This window comes from Dipteris shenzhenensis, chromosome 1 (genome assembly GCF_047967505.1).
Source record: "Dipteris shenzhenensis isolate YYH24624 ecotype China chromosome 1, Dip_SZ_1.0, whole genome shotgun sequence".
NCBI lineage: Eukaryota > Viridiplantae > Streptophyta > Polypodiopsida > Gleicheniales > Dipteridaceae > Dipteris > Dipteris shenzhenensis.
The window spans coordinates 44,651,605-44,673,152 of record NC_141596.1 but is presented as its reverse complement, the minus strand read 5'-3'; the positions used below and the strand labels follow the sequence as shown (position 1 = coordinate 44,673,152).

The window sequence follows — 21,548 nt, the reverse complement described above, 5'->3', positions numbered from 1 at the left end:
CTGGAGGTTACACACGCAAAATTATGCAGCCAAGGATATCAAGGACAAACTCACAGTGCTGAATTTTATGCCTTGTCGCAGTCCGGTACAGTCCAAGAGTACTTGCAGCGCTTTTGGAGGCTTTCCCTGTTTGTGCAGGATGTATCTGAAAAGGGAAAGCTGCTGCGTTTCATCCATGGGTTAAGTCCTTCTTTTGCTGCAGATGTGAAGGCACATAACCCTCAAACAATTGAGCATGCAGCCCAATTGGCAGAGGTATTTGAGCCCAAATATGCCAGTAAATATAAGATGACAGTGGGCAGCGGATATGGGAATGCAAATGAGGCTGAGAAGAAGCCTAAAGTGACTGATTGGAATGAAAGAAAATCAGCAGCAGCACCATTTCCGAGGTTTACCACAGCTACAAGCAGCAAGATGCCATATGCTAAGCCATACATGTCATTTGATGCTAAGCCAAGAGCTAAGCCAAGTGTTGGGATTGAAAAATCAGAATTTAAACAACACACCAGGGCTATTATGGACAGTAGAAAGAGGGCAAACTTACGCTTTAAGTGTGGTGAGAAGTGGACTCTTGAGCATCGGGAAGTTTGCAAAATGCGTAACAGTGGTACTGCAAAACTCAGCATGATTATTGAGATATCGGATGATGAGGATTTGATGGATGCTTCTGAGACTTTGGATGCCACTCATGATGGTTCAAAGGGTGCACAAATCGTGGAAGAAGCTCCAAATGTTGGAGCAACGAAGGGGGCTGATTTCCCCTTTGATCCCGGTGGTGCTAAGAACATAATATGCATGGTATACAATCTGATAACACTCAGCCCACATGTAACACGCGAGGCCGTTGGCCTAAAGTCTTTCATGTGGAACATCATGTTGCTATGCCTTTTCTTGCACGAGAGGATGCAAATGGTAATGCTCTTGTGGACGAGGAGGAGATCTTTTGGGTTGCGCAGCAAACAATTTATGCTATTTCTTCTCATGCATTAATGGGCTCTAAAAGTGCTGTAACTATCCGATTGAAAGGACAAATTAATGACAGGACTGTTCACATGCTTGTGGACAGTGGTAGCACTCATAGTTTCATCAATTCTAAGACCTTACAGAAGGTGGGACTGATTGCTACTGAGATTGATCATGCGCTGAAGCCTGAGAGTAGAGGTGGCAAATGGATAGCATTTGGTCAATGCTTTGAAGACCTGAAATTTGCTCTCACTCATGCGGCTGTCTTGGTATGCCCTGATTTTTCACGTCATTTCATTGTGGAGCAGATGCCAGTGGCAAAGGATTGGGGGCTGTTCTGAGGCAGGAACACGGGGTAATAGCCTTTGAAAGCAGGAAGTTTGATGGCAAAGAACTAAATTTCCATGTTTATGATTAGGAGATGCTGGCTATCTTGCATGCCTTCAAGAAATGGCACCACTATCTGTATGATCTGTATGGAAGTAAAATTAAGGTGAAAACAAATCATAGGACACTCAGATTCTTTCTCACCCAGCCAAATTTGTCATATAAGCAGAACAGGTGGTTGGCTGCAGTCCAATCCTATGATTTTGACATTGAGTACAGAAAAGGGAAGGAAAATGTGATTGTAGATGCCTTGTCCAGGATGTGGGCTTGCAATTTGTTTGCTATCTCTACCATATATCAGGAGTGGATTCATTGCATTTAGGAAGAGTATATGCAGAATTCTAAAGCAGCTCCCATATTTTCAGATTTGCAGAAGCCTTCTAGTCAGGGTCATTCGGATTTCAAATTGCATAATGGGCTGTTGTGGTGCCAAGACAGGATTTATTTAGTGCCAGACTCAAAATACCGCCAGCTGGTTTTGCAAGAAATGCACTACTCTCCCATGGCTAGACATGCAGGCATGACTAAAACATATGAAAGAATCAAGTAGAGCTTTACTTGGGAAGGCATGTGGAGAGATGTGGTTAAATACGTGGCTGAATGCTTGCCTTGCCAACAGAATAAAGTGGACAGCAAGTTACTTGCAGGCCTCTTGCAGCCATAACCCATTCCGGAGGGCAAATGGACGCACATAGCAATGGATTTCATAACAGGATTGCATTCTACAGAGAGGGGATGGGACATCATCTTTGTTGTGGTGGATAGAATGACAAAACAGGCCCATTTCATACCCACTAAGACCTGGTATTTACCATCGTAGGTTGCTTGGCAATTCATTGAACATGTCTTTAAGCATCATGGTTTCCCTCATGAAATTGTCAGTGACAAAGATGCTAAGTTTATGGGTCACTTTTGGCAGGAGATATTTACAGCAGTGGATACTTTACTCACACCTATCACTGCTCACCGTCCTGAGACTGATGGACAGTCAGAAAGGGTGAACAAATGGGTGGAGGAATATTTGAGGCATTTTTGTCATGATACTCATATAAGTCTTGGGATAAATGGTTGTCACTTGCTGAAATTTACTGCAGCAGTACCAAGCATCTCTCCATTGGCATGAGCCCATTGGAGGCAATGTATAGATGCAAGGTCAGGATGCCTTCTTCAATTGGTGACATGGCTGTGAAAAATCAGCAAGCACGAAATGACTTGGAGAGGATGGATGCCCTTCTGCAATCGGCAAAAAGGAATATGTAGGATGCCCAAGCCACGCAGAAGAAATATGTGGATGAATGTTGGAGATATTTGTCTTTGAAAGAGGGAGATTATGTGCATTTGCGTCTCCATAAGAACCGTTATGCCTCGTTGAAAGATAATACCAACACAAAGCTTGCTCATAGGTATTACGGTCCTTACAGGATCATCCGCAAGGTTGGAGAGGTAGCATATCAGTTAGAGCTACCCAGTACCTCCAAGATCCATGATGTTTTCCATGTATCTTTGCTGAAACCACATGTTGGACAGCATGCCAATGTTCTTCCAGAGTTGCCACCTATGGGTGAAGAGGGCCATATCCTCTATTTCCCAGAGTGCATCGTGGGTTTCAGAGACCATGTACTCTGGAATAAGGCCTATGTAGAGTATCTTATCAAGATCCATGATGTTTTCCATGTATCTTTTCTGAAACCACATGTTGGACAGCATGCCAATGTTCTTCCAGAGTTGCCACCTATGGATGAAGAGGGCCACATCCTCTATTTCCTAGAGCGCATTGTGGATTTCAGAGACCATGTACTCTGGAACAAGGCCTACGTAGAGTATCTTATCAAGTGGCGGGGAGTCGGGACTCCTTGAGGGTGAAAACTCATGGCAGCCAGAAAGAATTGTCCAGGACCACCCCTTTCTCCTACTGGATTGATTAGTAGTTGCTGTTTGCTGCACTTTTGGACAGCCATGCTGTGAAATTTTGAGGGCAAAATTCTATGGAAAGGGATGGTTGTAATGAAGGGGAAAAAGGGCCAAGTTAGAGGTCCTTTAGGTGGAAATGTGGAGGGACTATATAAGTCTCCATCCACTCCCTACTATGTACTTTTTGATGTGACGTCTAATCCTATCTTCTTCCACCTCCTTCCTCCTACGTGCTCCCTACACACTCTCCCCATCTCTCTCTATCTCTCTCTTTCCTTCTCCCTTCTCTCCCAATCTCTCTCTTCCTCTCCCTCTTCCCCCTTTCCACACTACTCTCTCCTTCTCCCTCTTCCTATCTCTCCCTCGTCCAATCTGCCCCCTCCTCTCTTTCATTGCAAAAGGCCTTCCTCTAGGGCATCCAAGCAAGCTTTGGATACCAAGGGATAGGCTGGGGTTTCTTACTCGAAAAAGACAGCTGATAGTGTCAAGATGCAGAAGAGTGATTCAATGTCAGATCACTTGAATAAGATCCAAGCGCTTAGAGAACAATTGCTGAATATTGATGAGGTGGTACCTGATAGTCAGGTTGTGTCCAATACTTTGGACTCTTTACCTGAGTATTGTTTGTCTTTTCACACTTCTCTAAATCTGCCAATGAGGGGTACTAACGTTCCCACCCACTTTCCAAGAACTAGGGGAGGCTGCTTTTGCAGGAGGACAGAGAAGAAAGTTCAACGTGTCTCTTGATGTGCATGATGGAGATCAAGCCTTGTGGGAGAAAGTTCAACGTGTCTCTTGATGTGCATGATGGAGATCAAGCCTTGTGGGCACAAGGCAAAAGCAAGCCCCATTTTGGTGGCCATTAGTCCAGGACTGATTTGGCACAGCCATCAAAGAAGAATTCAGATAATGCAGGTCATCCCAAAAGAAGAAGAAGAAGTGCCGTTATTGTAAGAGGCCTAGACACCACATCAGTGAGTGCATGAAGATGTTGGAGAAAGAAAAGCAAAATAAGGAAGTTACAATGACAGCTTCAGATTTCAATGCATCAAATGCAAACAAGGAAAGTGCTTCAGCAAACTATGTGGCTGAAGATTGGCCCTTCTTGTTTTTACAGTTATGATGCAACTCATGTTATGCTAGCATATACATCAATCATCTTGGCATCTTATACAACCAAGATATACGATCTAGGTAAATCTATTAAGCATTTATAGTAGGGTGTCTCTAGCATTAGAGACTCATCTTACTTGCTTACAACATTTAGTGTTGTAAACACATACGAACGTCCATTAATAGAATTCCCAAATGACTCTTGGGTTAACTTATCTATAAACCATAACTTCAAGCCATAACTAAAGTGATCAGCTTTACATAAAATTGGCCTTCAAGCAAATTAGTCATGTGACCCTATTTTTGTTTCTCTTTGCTCCCTCGAAGCACAACATACTCTTTTCTTTAGAAGAATACTCCCATATAGCAACTATTTATTCCCTAGTGTAGGTAAGAATCCCAATTTAGATAATCTCAATTTATTGGAATTTTGATGCGTCCCTAGATAGTATGTGCAGTGTCACATACCACCTAAAACCACTCTCTTGAGACGCATTAAGGGTTGTAATTCCATGTCTATCCTGACATGAGTAATGCTGTTTGCCATTAGACATGTATATCTTTGTCCACCACAATGTTCTTTCATAGCGCTCAAACTTTGAAAGTTGTCATCAATGTCATAGTCGTTTGCGTCTATCAGACCTAGCAATATCTGTCCACTTTTTGATGGCTTTGAGAAAAATGCCCGTTCTTTCTGTAGCCCTGATCCATTTTTTGGTGACACTGGCTGTGGCCTCAAAAGAATTTTCCCAAATTCTGATTATCTTTTGTTGCACGTATGGTAAGCGAAAGAAAAATGGATTAGCTTTGAACCAAGAATTTCTTCTCTTGCTCTGGCTTTTATCCATAGAAATCAGGATTGGTTTATGGTCAGAGAAGGGAAGAGAAATAAGAGCTCCGCTCTTGTAGCATAAAATTGAATCTACAATGTCTCTTGAGAAGCAAGCCCTATCTATCCTTGCTTTTTTGTGGAGAAGGCCAGATTGGTTGTTAGTCCAAGCGAAGGACATGTCTGCAGAGATATCAATAAGCACAATAGAATCTTTGAGAGGATTCCACGAAGACAATTTCTTGCCCCTTATAGTGTTTCCTATTCCGTTCCATCTGTCTCTACGAGATTCTACCATATTAAAGTCGCCTAGAAGAATAGTATTGTTTTGAAGGACCTTGCCAAACTCTAAGAAATTTTGTAAACTTCTCCCTTGGATAATCCATGCATATTCAAACAGAGGACCCCTCGCACAGCAATAGTCCCTTTTTGGAGGCCCAGTTTGTAGGCCCCCCTTTTTGTAGGGTGTTGTGAAATCCTTCTCCACCTTAGCTTGTTGAGAGTAATGCCTATACTCAAATGAAAGAGTCAGAATCAAGACTAGAAGTGCCCCCCCAAACCTGTAGGGACCTCAGATAAGAAAGGACAGTCTCTCCATTTGTCGAGGAAAAAATCCTCCTAGCAGTAGCAACCTTGGATAATCCATGCATATTCCAACAGAGGACCCCTCGCACAATACTAGCCCCTCTCAGGCCCTATTTGGAGGCCTAGTTTAGGCCCCCCTTTTTGTAGGCCCCTTTTGGTAGGGTGTTGTGAAATTGTTCTCCACTTTAGCTTGTTGAGAGTAATGCCTTTATACACTTAGCTGACTGTGGAGAATAAACAAAGTTCATGCCTTCCTCCATTGTCTATGTCACCCCTCCAAGTCATATTGATAGAGCATCAACTTCCACTAGTTTGGGGTTCCAGTACTCTCCTCCCCCATCTCCTTCTTTCTACTGTAGGAGACCATCCTCATTGGGAGGAGTTGCTTCCGTCACTCTTTGTGGAAGCAGTTCCATGCTTCTTCCTCCCATCGATGAGGATTGTTAGCTGAACATACAAGCCTTGGCAGTGTTCCTCATCGCTGTGGTTAGTAAAGCATCTCTTTTTTCTTCTTTGTCACTCAATCTCGGGGGAATCCGGATCCGTAGTGGTATCAGGGCTTTCTCTAACTATATCTGGAGTGTTTTCTGGTATATTGAATAATTTGCTATCGGAAATGGTGATAGAGGCTTGCTTTAAAAGGCACGATTCTGATATCAGTCATTATCAGCCCTCGGAGAGGAAGTTATTGTAACTTTAAAATAGGCCTTCTTACCACTTTATCTTCAGTGTCGGAGGCAATTGTTGTTATAGCCTGGGCTTCTCTCACATCCCATCTCCTCAGATCCAAGTAGGAGCACCATGGGTAGCTGGCCTTACCCGATCTTGCTGCCTATCATGTGCATTATCTCCTCGTTGAGATTTGGAGGAGAAACAAGTGCATCTCTTAGGTGGGCTTTTGACAAAGCCCCAAAGACTCTTTGCAACAGATTCTTCTTCACGATAAAACTCCATAGGGAATAATTGGTGCTATTGGGTTATCCTCCTCAGCCAAAACCTCAAATACATCTCCTGGATTTGGATTCAGATTCCTAGCTAGGTTGGACTAGGGGCATAGTCGAACCTTGGCCGAGAAATAACCTAAGGTTAAATGAACTCAAGTCTGGAGGTATCATAGTTGAGGTTTAGAGTGGATTAAGGGCATAGTCGAACCTTGGCTGAGGAATAACCTAACGTTAAATGAACTCAAGTCTGGAGGTATCATAGTTGAGGTTTAGAGTGGATTTATGGTTCTAGAAGCAAGGCTATTCAAGGCATAACTCCCAGAATAGGAGCTGGATGCTAAAGATAGGGGAGCCAAGCTTATAAATACAAGCCACAGACTCAGTTCATGGGTGTCTTGGGGGGAGTTTCTGGTGATATAGGACTTGTGGGCCTTGGAGTAGCTCAGACCTGATGAGGTCATTCTTTTGGGTGAGGACCTATGTTATGGGGCTTACTGTCAGGTGGGGTAGCTCATAGTATATCGGGCTCAGGTGTGTTTGAGGTACTGAACCTACGGCTGGAAAGTGGGCTTGCGAGCTTAAGCCTTAGGGGTCTTGTGACCTAATGACTGTTGTAGTGCTTTGATTTACCTTTCAAGATTAGTACTTGGAGGCAGCGGCCTTTACACATCTTGTGCAAAAGATAGGAGTTATAGATTGCTTAACCTCTTCTACGTTTCTGAGCAAAATATTTTTATTTCTTATTTGGTCTAGCTACTGATTTTACAAATTGAAACAGGCATATTTTTAGACCTTTGTACATGCTCTGTACATGCCTCGAAAAATTATCTCCATTTTGTAATTTAAATTTATTAGCTTTGTCTGGCATTTCTTGGAATCTTTAATATGATTTTGGCATTATCTGGCAGCGTCTTATGCTATTGGTGTTTCTGGGGTTAGATTAGGAAGCCCATTAGATTAAAGAGGAATCTATTTTTACATTATGATCAAATAAAATGTCTTGCTCTTTTATATTCTGTCTGCAATGGTTATCAGACTCTTGCATGGCTATTTTTGGTTTTAATATTACTGGTTCGTTTATATCATGGTTGCTGTATGATTATGCAGGTTCGTTATCCTGACCGGATTACACTTATACGGGGTAATCATGAGAGCAGACAAATTACACAGGTCAAGTTCTGCAAAGCTACTCTGGGTGTGCTCAATTCTGTACAGGTTCTTTTTCTGTACAGGATCTTTTTTTTGGAGCATATTCTCTCCACTCAACTTCACTTAGTCAGCTCAAAAATTGGGTTTTTTAGAGCACTAAATGGTTACTGAATTCAATATCTTTGAATAGCCCTTTCGGATGGAAGTGTCTAAGGTGATTTTGGCAGCATACAGCTTATAGCATTGTGGATATATATTGAGTCAGGAACACAGTTATTCTCACACAAGGTGGCTTTACTTGCAGGTATATGGATTTTATGACGAGTGTCTTCGTAAATATGGGTCGGTCAATGTTTGGCGATACTGCACCGATATATTTGATTACCTAAGGTTTGTAGCTTTTACACAAGATGACAGTCTGGAACTTTGATGACAGCTTGATGTGTGTTCCTTATTTCAAATTTCAGAGCTTCAATGTGTAACTCTCTCATAAAAGCTCACCTTATAAGGTTGCCTGAGTTTGTGCCTCTTATGCCTATTTATGACCGCTGATCTCCATTTGTGGATCTAATTGTGAGCAGTCTCTCGGCATTGATAGAGAACCGAATTTTTAATGTTCATGGTGGCCTTTCGCCTTCAATAACGACATTGGATCAGGTCGGCACATACATAATATAGCTCCAAATGATCTGTGTATTTGAGTGTGGATGATGCTTGCAAACCTTGCTATTTATTAAATCTTAAAATTTACAAGATTTGGCAATTGCAAACCATAATATTGCACAGATTAGGACAATTGATCGCAAGCAAGAGGTGCCACATGATGGAGCGATGTGCGATCTTCTCTGGTCAGACCCAGAAGCGATTGATGGCTGGGGCCTGAGTCCAAGAGGGGCTGGCTTTTTGTTTGGGGCCAGCATTGTGACTGAGTTCAATCACACAAATAAGCTAGAATTGATATGCCGTGCGCATCAGCTTGTCATGGAAGGTTACAAATGGATGTTCAACAACCAGATTGTGACTGTGTGGTCAGCTCCAAATTACTGCTATAGGTATATGAATAAGAGTTGGGCAAGGCTAGTATGTGATAGCTGTACCGGGTTTTTGCATTAGCTCATTGGATGTTGATGTGATGGATATAATTTCATGTGTTATTTTTAAATAGATATTTTGTGATTTTTGACAACTTGTTCATCTTTTGCAGATGTGGAAATGTAGCGGCAATTTTGGAACTGGATGAACACTCGAATAAGAAGTTTAGAGTTTTTGAAGCAGCCCCACAGGTAAGATTTTTTGCTAAAAAACTATCCAGGTTTCTTGAGTACCTTTCTTGTCTACTAAAACTTTCTCCCCCGTCACTTCCTCCCGTCCCATACCACCCCACCTCTTGTGCACTCATGTGCATGGACACATGGGCCTTGAGTTAGTTAGCTCTAGATGGTAGGCATCTTGACAGGATCTGCCATGCTGAAGGGTGGGAGATCCTTTTGTACGAAGTTGCTCAAAGAGTTCAAAGTAATTGGCATACTCTTGCTCTCCCGTATGCCCGCCAAATGCTCAGTGATTCGAATCTCCCTCTCTCATTCTCAAACAGTGAATCTTGAGTCGCAAAGTTCTGCCTGCGTTGTTCACCTCAAAGTTATCTTGCAATATCTGCCTGACAAACTGTGTGCCTCCAGTTTGGAGCAAGTTTTGGCATTCTTAAACTTGCTGTTTTCTTCTTCGGGTCACTTCCTAGTAGATGGATTTGATGACACTTGTGAAGTTTGTGAGAGCAGAGAGAACACACAAGGGTGGAGAAAGATCAAATGTTTTATACGCCTCTTAAAAATGGGAACCCTAGACTCTATTGAACTAGATCTGAACTCTACAAATTGTGTAGGACCTGTACACTGGTGACACACGCCAGAACAGGGGATTCAGCTTTCATGCTCTATATTCAAGAAGTTTGTCCCTTTCTCATCAACGTCATAGACAATACGAGAGTGTGATTCTTAAGTCAGTATCCTGATTGTGAGAGGACTTCATTCTACATGATTTGAGGGAGGTCAAGTCATCATCATGCATCTGATCAGATCCAAATGTGGTATGTTTCATGTTGCAAATGGATTTCTCATACCTCATGGATACAGCTATGAAGGCTATGAAGATTCAAGGGTGATTAGTGTGGAGCACACGGTAGTTGATGCTGATGGAGTACACATTTCCAAACAGAGACAAGTATAGACCAATCAAAAAAATTAATGACAATCAAGATTGGCTTTTATAGTTCTTTCCCCAGATCCTCACATTTCACCCTCGCTAGCTAATTGTGCCCCTAATGCTAAGCAACACTAACTTAGCACAAACTTCCCTGCCTTCATTACAACCACCCCTCCCCAAAGAATTGTGCCCTCAAAATTTCCACATGCTTGTTAAGTTACGTCCACCATGGATTGGATAATGCCTTCATGGATTTTATTATTGAGTCTACGATAGGTTACGATATGCACTGATGCCACTACTCAGTGAGCAGTGGATATTTATATTTGCACTACTTCAAACAACTGATGGCAAGTCAGCAGATGCATCAGAAGATGGAGGGTGACAAGCAGGTTGGGGAAGGGAGCAAGTTTGACATAGGAACCGTGGCTGGAGAAGAGAGTACTAGCCCAGGCCAAGCTGTGACACACCTCAGTGAAACACAGGGAAGGGGGGGGGGGGGCAGGGGGGGTTAGCACTGGAGCTAGACTCTCTGATGCTCCACTGCCCCTTGCTGTTCATGCTGCTGTTGGTCATATTGCTCATGCTGCTGTCTTTAAGTGAAGGGGTAATGATTCTGTCCTCTTGTTGCTCCATGCTATGGCTACAACTGGAAGGAAATTGGGTAGGGTTGCTGGGCATCCTTTCCCTTTTGAATGCTACTGCCTGCTACTACAGAGTAGGGTGAAGATGCCAATAAGAAGAAAATTCAGTCTGGGATGAAGCAATTGGATGACCGGATTGGGACTGAGAGTCGGGGCCAAGAAAGGGTTTTCATAGTAGAGCAAGGGAGGGAATTGTACAGGATTTGGGGTTCAGAGATGAGGGGAACAGCCTATGGGACCAAATTACAGCATTACAAGGTGGTAAAAGAAATGTGTAATACGAGTACAGCCTGATCTAGAGATGGCTCGAGAAGTCGTTTCTGAGCTTTCAGGATTTAAGAGATGTATGCAACTCATTGCAGGACTTGTTACAGGAGAAAATGTATGCCTTCTTGGTGCCAGCTCAAGTTGTTATGGCTGTGTTTGGATCTCTCATTCAGCAAAGAAATAGGCCTTATACAATTGGTATGTGTCACGATCTGTGACTTATTCCTTTCTCTATTTCTAGACTTATGGATGGTTTGATGAATGGACACTTGTGGAAGGGTATGCCCTTTCGACGGGACACTTCCTAAGAGGCACAACCCTTGCCCTTTCGACGGGACACTTCCTAATGAGGCACAACCCTTCACAAGAGACTCTAATGAAGAGACATTTCTATTGTAATGTACCCTCTCATCAAGGGTCACACCCTTCACAAGGGGTACACACCTCTTCATGCACATACCCTTTGGAGTACACACCTTTTCATGTGTGACTCTTCACTCTCTATATAAGAGAGGCCCAATTGTATGGATGACAACAACATCTACCCTACAGACATTCAAGCAATACAATTATTCCTTGTTCTCTCCTATCTCAGTCTCCTTTTCTGTTCCTTAGCACATTTCTAAATATAGTAAATCTAGGATTTCTTACAGTGGTATCAGAGCAAAATTCGCTCCTGCCTGTAGGAAATGCCCCCCACCTTCTAGCGCCGATCTGATACATCTTTTCCGCTAGAAGGATATCTGTGCACATTGTGCATGGAAGAGATGGAGAGGATGAGCGTAAAAATTTTTAGCACCAACCCTGCCTAAAGTCATCGATGGCCTCTCCATCTCCCACACATCACGAGTTGATGTGAATGGACACGACAAAAATCGTGTCTTTTCAAGTGCTTGGGTTGTCCCAAAACCAAGGGACGTACCTTTTCCACCATCGGACACACCTTTTGATGAAGAGTCTCGACTCCTCACCCAAGGGACACACCCCATCGTGGACAAAAGGACACACCTATTCATGTAGGGACACCCCTTTTAAAAACAGGGACACACCCCTTCATGAAAAGGTGCACCTATTCCAAGGGTCACACCCCTTCGAATAGGCACACCTTTTAGGCACCAAGCACTTATAAAAAGGGTACCTAGAGGGGTTAAAATGGAAAACCCAGCCCCAAACCTTAGGTTTACCCTAGCTACCCTAGGGTTAAATAAACCCACCATTTTATTTTTTGGGCAACCACCCAACCTAGGCAGCCACAAACGAAAAAGGGACGCACCCTTTGACGTCCGTACGGATTTGCACGCAGGCTCGCCTCCATCGTACGGAATCTGGTCACGCAGGATCTGCCCTCTTTCCTCGCCATATGCAGCCCCTGCCTCTCGCCATTTTCGCTGCCAGCCCCTAGCCATATGCAGCCCTGCCTCTCGCCAGTTCGCTGCTAGCCTTGCCTCGCCATTTCGCTGCCAGCCCGCGCCGGTTCGCTGCCAGCCTTGCCTCGCCATTTCGCTGCCAGCCCGCGCCATTTCGCTGCCAGCCTTGCCTCGCCATTTTCGCTGCCAGCCCTCGCCATTTTGCTGCCAGCCACCTTGCCATTTTGCAGCCCCGCTGGTTTTTTTGGCCCTGTTTCCTGCCAGCCTGCAGCGTGAGCACAGCGCCAGCCAGCCATTTTGCCGCAAATCAGCCTGCAACCAGTTTTTTTCGCCATTGATAGCCTGCTCCCCTTGTTTCGCCACCTTTTTCATGCCAGATCAGCAGCAGTTTCAGCCTCCTATCGCGATGAAGACAACCTATTAAATGCCAAGCCCAGATCTGCTCCTCGCCACCCATTGCAACATGGACCTTCGGACAGAAATTTGCAGGCCTCTTCTACGCAACAATTTGGCAGATTAAATCATTGCCAGGTGGAGTCTTTCCAATCTGCTTTTAAGGATTCTCTTGTCATTAACAAATTACAACAAATGAAAGAATCTCCCTTAAAGCATGGAAACCCTTGGTAATTCACCTGGCATTTCAAGGACACCTCAGGCATCATCTACCACACAATATCGTGTTCAGATTGCACAACCAGCCCATTTCGGAGCCTTTGCATCTTGGGTCTTCTGTGTCACTTGCCCTCCTAGTGATTTGGACCACATCCTCTACCTTCTGTGTGAGGCACCTCAGTTACATTACTTCCTCAGCACAGTACAGGTTGTGTTCCACGAGACACGAAGATATCGAGAACCCGATATTCCTCAAGAGTTTGCTGTCCATCTTTGGAGAGAATTTTACCCCTCACCTTCGGCATCTCTAGGGTACTCTCCACCTCCTTTAGCTTCCAGATATCCTCCTCTACAGGTTGTACCTTCTTCAAGACAGTATATACACTCTGAAGGCACTCCTTCTCCTGGATATCCTCCACTTCCGACAGCAGCTCCTTATCCCTTCTCAGATCCGTGGACCCTGCAACCTACTCCTGTCCTCTCACGAGCAATAACACCATTTTTGGCATCACCAGTGTTACCTCAGACAGGACCTCCTTTACCAGACTTCCACGGGTGGTTCCATCCTGCCTTGCTTGCCCCCTCCAACATGCGCAACCTCAGGGAGCAGCCCGAATCTTCTTCCAGGAATGGTACAAACTAGAGCGCAAGTTCGCGCTTTTCTCACATGATCTCCGATATGTCGCAACGCTCGCGTGAAGCCTCTCCAGAGATCAAAGAATCAAGTCCAAAAAAGACCCCTGAAGTCAACGTACAAGGCGAATCACTACTGCAACTTCAAATTTCCCAGCTTCAGGACAACATTTTGGACTTGGTCCAGAAAGTTCAACAACTTCAAGATTCTTGAAGTACCACACATACAGAGGATGACGTGACGCAACCAGACGACTATGCGGATTCATTCCCACCAGAGGTAGAAAACACTGAACTACGTGCCCTCTACCGTTTACTTCAAGCTTCCAAAACTAAAAGAATTGACATCAAACTTCCAGAAGCCTACACTGGTCAACGCAATCGCCGAACAGTTGACCAATGGCTCGTAAAAATGCGCATGTATTTTGATACTGTTGACCTCACTGAAGGCAAAAAGATCGCCTTGGCAGCCTCCCTCCTCAAGGATACAGCTTTTCTATGGTGGCAAAGACGCTTAAAGGACGGCAAAAGTGTGTTAACATGGGAACGTTTTGAACACGTGCTCCGTAAGCAGTTCATACCTGCCAATGCGGACTTCGAAGCACGTTCAAAACTCCGACAGTTGGAGCAAACGGGTTCCCTGTCTTCCTACATCTCTCAGTTCACCACATTGGTGCTGGAGATTGATGGTTTAACTGAGGATGATCGCCTTCATGCTTTCATCTCAGGCCTAAATCCCTCGTTACGCATTGATGTCCTTAAAGCAAACATCACCACCACAGCTGGCGCTATTGCTTACGTAGAGCGCATTACAGATTTCCAAAACACAGGGAAGCAGAGTGCTAATCGCACACAGAACTCTCCTATGGCCAAAGGTGCTCGTCCTCAAGATAACACCAGGTTTCGAAAAAACTCTGGTAATCAAGGTCAACGATAGTCTCCAGATCCCCAGAAGTCTCAGAAATCGTATGCTGGATTCCAACAGAAGCACTCCTCCAAGGATCGTGCCTCTTCTTCTTCACAAAGTCATTACTGACATCCCCAACATAAAGGTGCGGCCACTGACAAGAAGAACAACTTCAGCACAAAAGGACTTTGTACCATGTGTACAGGCGACCATAGATGGTTCGATTGTCCCAAGCGACCAAAGCAAAATTCCAATATGGAACCTAAAGAGAAGATGCTACCCCAGCACAAGACAAGAAAGGCAAAGCTGTTCGAATGGCAAATACCATCCACCTGAGCCTTGCCAGCAACCCCGAACCTTTCCTGGCCACTCAAGTACTTTGTGTTCAAGGATCGATTCGTGGAACAACAGTCACTATCCTCATCGACAGTGGCTGCTCTTATAACTTCCTAGCTAGTTTTATGGTCGACAAACTTCGATTAACCACCAGTCCTAGTCTCATGGACTATCAGATTGAACTCGCAAATGGAACTACCTTCTTGTGCAACACCAGGATCAAAAACTTGTCTTTTCGCATCTAACATTATATGGACAAGTTGACCTTCGACATCATGCCTCTTTCTCGGTACGATGTCATACTTGGACAACAGTGGCTCTACGACTATGATCCATCAATCAGTTTTCGCAACCATACTATCCAGTTTGTCCACCAGGGAAAACTTATTGAGCTAACTGGTTCTAGGGACTCTCCTTCAATCCCAGTTGCCTCTGTCCTACAAGTAAAGAAGTGGGTTCGTAAACGCCAAGTAAAGACTTCACTTCTGTTGGTTACGGCAGTAGAGGAGACACTAACAAAGGATCCTCCTGAATACCTCAACCAACCTTTTTTCCAGCCCTACTTGGATATTTTTCCACAGGAATTGCCAAAGCAGTTACCACCTCGACGACCAGTGGATTACCCAATTGAACTTATTCCCAGCAGTAATCCAGTGGTGCAACATACTACTGGCCTCAGATGAAAAGCAACGTCATGAAAATGGTTACATCTTGCTTATCTTGTCAACAAATGAAAGCAAGCCGACGACTTCCAACAAGACTTCTTCAGCCTCTTCCAGTTCCAACTGAAAGGTGGGAAAGTATTTCCATGGATTTACAACACTACAACGATCCTCTAGAGGTAACACTCAGATTATGGTAATTGTTGATCGATTGGCAAAATGGCACATTTTGTTGCTTGCAAAAGGAGTGCACAGGCTCCGGACATAGCCAAACTCTTCATACAACACATCTTCCGACACCATGGATTGCCCAAGAATATCATATCCGACAGAGATCCTAAGTTTACCAGTCACTTTTGGATTTCATTGTTCGAATCTTTGGGTACAACTCTACTGTTCAGTTCAGCCTACCACCCAGAATCAGATGGCCAGATTGAAAGAGTCAACCAAGTTCTGGAAGAAATGCTTCGACATTATGTTCAGTCACGCCTAGCAGCTTGGGAAGAGTATCTACCACTCCTTGAGTTTGCTTATAATAACTCTTTCCATAGTGCCATCAGCATGACTCCATTCCAAGCAGCTTATGGACACACTCCGATTGTACCAACGAATTTTGTACTTCAACATCGGGTGGCCCTAGTTGATCAACTGGTTCAAGAAATGCAAGACATTCTACTGCAAGTTAGGGATCATATGCGAAAAGTGCAAGAGCGGTATCAACGGTCTGCCAACAAACATAGATGTCACCTAGAATTTAACACTGGTGACATGGTGCTATTATTTGTAGCCCCACATCGCTATAAGACGGTTAAGTCTGTGTTTCCTAAGTTGCGACCAAGATACTATGGACCTTTCCGGATCGTCAAGAAAAATTCACCTTTAAGTTACAAATTGGAATTACCACCATCATGGGGTAAAATCCATCCGACATTTCATATTTCTTAGCTAAAGACGTACATTCCAGGCGATGAAGCAGTTCCTCCTGCAGGTGATTATGTTCCAGAAATCGAAGACGATTATGTTCTCCTTATTCTTGAGCGTATTCTGGACCATCGACAGCGAGAGACTCGACATCGACTTATCACGGAATTCCTTGTTCTTTGGCGAGATCTGGACGACTCCGACGCGACTTGGAAGTCTGATGAAGACTTACAGCAGTACCCTGACATTTTACAGTAGTATTTTCAGAATTTACCGTGATATTTTCTACATCAGTTCATTATCTCCACCAGGGTCTTCTTTTGAGTGGGAGGGGATGTCACGATCTGTGACGTATTCCTTTCTCTATTTCTAGACTTATGGATGGTTTGATGAATGGACACTTGTGGAAGGGTATGCCCTTTCGACAGGACACTTCCTAAGAGGCACAACCCTTGCCCTTTCGACGGGACACTTCCTAATGAGGCACAACCCTTCACAAGAGACTCTAATGAAGAGACATTTCTATTGTAATGTACCCTCTCATCAAGGGTCACACCCTTCACAAGGGGTACACACCTCTTCATGCACATACCCTTTGGAGTACACACCTTTTCATGTGTGACTCTTCACTCTCTATATAAGAGAGGCCCAATTGTATGGATGACAACAACATCTACCCTACAGACATTCAAGCAATACAATTATTCCTTGTTCTCTGCTATCTCAGTCTCCTTTTCTGTTCCTTAGCACATTTCTAAATATAGTAAATCTAGGATTTCTTATAGTATGCTGCCCATAATATTGAAACTTCATGCGTCCCTTCCAGAATCTAGAAAACTTGTAGCGTAAGCAGGCTCTTATAGGATCACATTCTGCAGGAGAGGTGTGTAGAAGAGGCTCTGCCTCTTAGCTCCAGAACAGAACCAGTGCTTCATGTCCTCCATCCACTCTGATGGTATGCTTGTTGATTTGGCTTTTGGGAGCTGGCTTCCCAAGCTTGTCTGTTTCACAAGTTCGTTAATTGTTTTTGAGTTCACCATGCATGTGAATTATATTGTTTGAAAATGAGTGAAGCAGACTGACTTGCTTCCCCTCAAGCTTGTAATTTGTCAGGGATGGTATTGGGCTGTCAAACTTTGAAGGCAGAGTTAAGTTGTTTAAGAAGCCTCCAAAGGTGCTTGTGTCTAAGTCTTGTTGTGATGTCTGATGGAATTTTCGCTGGCTCTACTCATATTTAATATACATGGTTTACTCTCAGATTCTTTTGTCTAAAATGCGATTGTGCTAATCATTTCCCTCGCTCAAATAAATTGCTTCATGTCCTAGTCTAGAAGCAGCCCATCAATCCTTATTTCTACATATGTCAGCCCTATTTTGATTCTTGTTTTGGGATGTTCTACATCATTGTTGCTCTCATTGTGGATTGTCTCACTAGGATTACTTCTGACCGATGGCATTGCTCTTACAAAACCTTGGTTGCAACATATTTACTTATTTTTACTTTTGTGTACCAAACATGAAATCGTGTCATGGTGCTCCCTTTTCTATGAAAAAGGAGCTGCTCTGTAGCAGATACAAATTTGTCTGTCTCCTGTTGGTTCGTATATTGGTGATCAGAGATGTTAATCCCTGCCAAACCAAGAAAGCACTCAAGTCCTTTAGAGAACTAATTTCCAATAACTAGGTTTGTAAGTTGCTCAGAACTGGTCCCAGGCCTTATAAAAGCCCAAGCTCTACACTGGACCTGCTGCTGCTGCTTCTGACTGCTCCAGGCCCTAGCTAGTCCATGCACTCTACCCTACATGCTTGGCCCGACACGTGGCCCTACACTGCAGGCCCCATTTCCTTTCTTGTGATGGAAACCAGGTAAACTTGAAGAGCATGACTTGAATCGCTTGCATTTCTCCCCTCTATAAGAAATCTATTAATATAGGCCTTGGTTCTTCTGAGCAGGAAGCGAGAGGTGTTCCATCAAAGAAACCGGCACCAGATTACTTTTTGTGAGATTTTGTTCGATGACACTTGGCATAGGACTTTGCAGTTAGTTCTTGTAAGGTATAAGCTCGCAAGTCAATCTGTGTATATCTTTTAAGAAGAGAAGGGAAGCTATGCCATATGCAATTATGGTGATCGCTATCCATTCAAGTAGCTTCATGTGAGGAAAGCCAGTTATTGAGTTGCAAGCCAATTATGCACACATCATTCAGAGGTCATTGCAATGAGCCATATCTTTAAGCCATGCTCAGAGATTATTTCCTTGCGCACAACTTCAAAGGTGGTTTCCTCATGATTTAATTTACTAATGAGCTTTAAAAGGGATGGAAGGGGTTGAGAAATATATTGCTCAATGTGTCTCAATATGTCCTTGGGCATCCAGTGCTTTGGATTTTGGCCTGGAAGGATTGCTTGTCTCTGCTGAGAAAGGGATTGGCAGTTATCTCAATTTTATATTGTCAAATGGACGGCAATGCTCACAAGGGGACTGTTCAGGTCTTCATGTTTCAATCTAAGCTAGGTTTTGTGGCACTGGTTAGCATACAGCTGTATTTCTGTTTAAAGTAAGGACACAGTAAACATACGAATGTGGGTTTTGTGCTGCTTTAGCACTGATTTATGGAGGTGGCTGGAGGAGGAGCAGAAGGCTTATCTTTCTCAGTGAATATCAAGTTGTGATGACTAATGTAAACAGAACGCACTTAGCCATTTTCTGGAGTGCACCCTTTGTAACCTGCATCAGCAGTGTAAATCCTTGTCTGGAAAGTTACAATGTCAGACTTTAAAAGGTACAAAACTTGATTTGGGATGTGCTTTGCTCTTGGCAAGGACTCTCGCGAAAGGACTGAAATTATGGAGGAGAAATCTTGTTGGTGTTTTAAAGGCGAGTTCTGCTCTGTGTGCAGTTCCATTTCATATCTGCATTTCATGTCTGCTTTATCTTTTCTTGGCTTTGAGTTAAATGAAGTGTGTTTTTTCTTTTTCCATGCAACAAGTTAATGAGTAGTAATGCTGAAGATTATTGTCAAGAAGTTTCCATGAAGTATTATTAATATACCGTGTGTGTGTGTGTAGGTATGCATATATATATGTTTATGCGTGTTTAAATAAGGTTTCCTTGATGGTGTCAAGTTTAGGTTTTGTATTCTTTTCGTAGATGAATGATTTCTCATGGTTCTTGGAGTGAAAATTCAGAGAGCATAAGAGTCTGTTAGAACATTTGTACACTTGGATCAGTTGAAAGATGCAAGGCAAATGTGGGAGTTATTTGGAAGTCCCACAAAGACTAAAAAGGGTCATGATCATAGTGCACGACATGAATTTCAATAACTTGTAATTGAAATAACGTTATGTATTGAAATGCAGCTTAACTAAAAGTGTTATGTATATCAAGCCATCATTTTGCATTTGATCTGCAAACATGACATAAATTACATGTCTCGGTCAAATCTGCAAAACTCATTGCTAGCGGCTCCCTAATACCTTGAGTTTGATAGAGCCATTCAAAAGATTAAAAAACTGAACATATGATTGTAGAGAAGAGGACACTTGAAGCTTAGGTGAGGGCCACACATAGCAGCCATGTGTGGAACTTTGTGTAGGACATTTCGAGAAACAATTTGAAGATGAGATATGCGAATTGCAAGATTTGACCATGATGGGAAATGTTATATTAGGGAATTGTGGTTCAATTCTTGAAATATCGAAAATGTATAATATGCAGCTTTAAATGTTGTTAATCAAGACTAGGGCAAGCCGTTTCCTTAGTAGTGATCTTGAGTGATATCTTAGAGCTCATGAATCTTGCCTTCCTTAGAGGTGGCTACAAGAGCTCGAAATTCAATCCTAGCAAGTTTTGATTAGTACTTGCCTTTTCAAATTCTTTAGTTCCCTTTCGCTCCTTTGAAAAAATGCTTTGAAGATAGATATATCCAAAGGCTACAACCCATGCAATGTATAAGTCGTAAAAGTGAGGGTGTATACTCCTCACTTTGAGGTGTGATTTGGGTTCTCTTTGACAAACTAGAATGGCCATCTAATTGTGATCCTTGGATTCTGCTTCATTAAATTGTTCAAGTTTGACCATGGAGATTTGATCATGTGATTTGTCTATTTGTGAAATTGGTAGTTACGTAATGAAATCCTAAAGATGACCTTGATGGCTCACGTTGGCTCTCGAAAGTCGACATCTATATCTTGAATCATTCTCACTATTTCTTTTCTCCAATTTTGCACTACTTTCGAGTGGCTTTAGGTTTATCGAATGGCCTCAAATGGTTTATATTTTCATCAAGCTATAGATAATCTACATAGGTCATTCACATTATATGCAAAAAAAGATAGTCAAAAAATTGGGATATCCTATGGTGAATATAAAGAGGTTCATCGTTTGAGAGGAGTTTTGTAAGGCCTTATGGTGATTTTAAACAAAGAAGAGCTCGAGTAAACGTATTTATAAAACAAAGATAGAGAATCAGCCATATGTAATATATTTTAGCACTCGTATGGGTTGTATTACTTTTTAATGCAAATATTATTCATTTATTTCAACACAAAGGTGTTACAAGTCACACTCTTTGCATATGTATGAAGTCAACATAACAAGGACTAAATAGTCCTTTATTTTTTTGGGCAAGAAAAGGACTTTTATCAAGTATGAGAAGCTCTCCTGACAAAACTCAAAGGAGAAAAGCATCGTGCAATACATGAAATACATCTTGGAAGGGCAAAAAATGAACTCCTAAACGAAGCAATGAATCAAAAGGTTGAGGTTGAAAATGCTTGTAGGCAAAAAATGAACTCCTAAACGAAGCAATGAATCAAAAGGTTGAGGTTGAAAATGCTTGTAGGTGACTTCGAGAAGAAAGGAGAGCCACTCAATTCCCTAAGTAATATATCCCTCTTGGTAGCAAAGACACTTGCACGCGCACCCATATGGCCGTTGAGGTATGTGCTGTGTTTGTCTAGATGTTGGCTAAAGTGTGAGCGGGATGAACTTGGGGTCTTTATACATCTAGACCTCCAAATGTGCCAACTTGATATGCTTGCCAAAATCTCTCGAGACGTATCCAATGATGCATGTGTAGCTCTATGTAGAAGTATTGGAACATCATCCAAAGAA

The 21,548-nt window shown here is 42.9% G+C and overlaps 1 protein-coding gene across 1 annotated transcript in view; it reads left to right on the top strand.

Moving 5' to 3' along the window:
• The window catches only part of LOC147905905 (serine/threonine-protein phosphatase PP-X isozyme 2), a 32,298-nt gene extending 12,877 nt beyond the window's left edge, over positions 1 to 19,421 (top strand). Inside the window, exons 3-8 of the mRNA XM_087375371.1 lie at positions 7,840 to 7,902; positions 8,186 to 8,271; positions 8,463 to 8,538; positions 8,668 to 8,933; positions 9,086 to 9,164; positions 18,386 to 19,421. Coding sequence (XP_087231497.1) covers positions 7,840 to 7,902; positions 8,186 to 8,271; positions 8,463 to 8,538; positions 8,668 to 8,933; positions 9,086 to 9,164; positions 18,386 to 18,436 — 621 coding nt within the window. The 3' untranslated portion in view covers positions 18,437 to 19,421. The remainder of the gene's footprint in view (positions 1 to 7,839; positions 7,903 to 8,185; positions 8,272 to 8,462; positions 8,539 to 8,667; positions 8,934 to 9,085; positions 9,165 to 18,385) is intronic.
• The last annotated feature ends 2,127 nt before the right edge of the window (positions 19,422 to 21,548 follow it).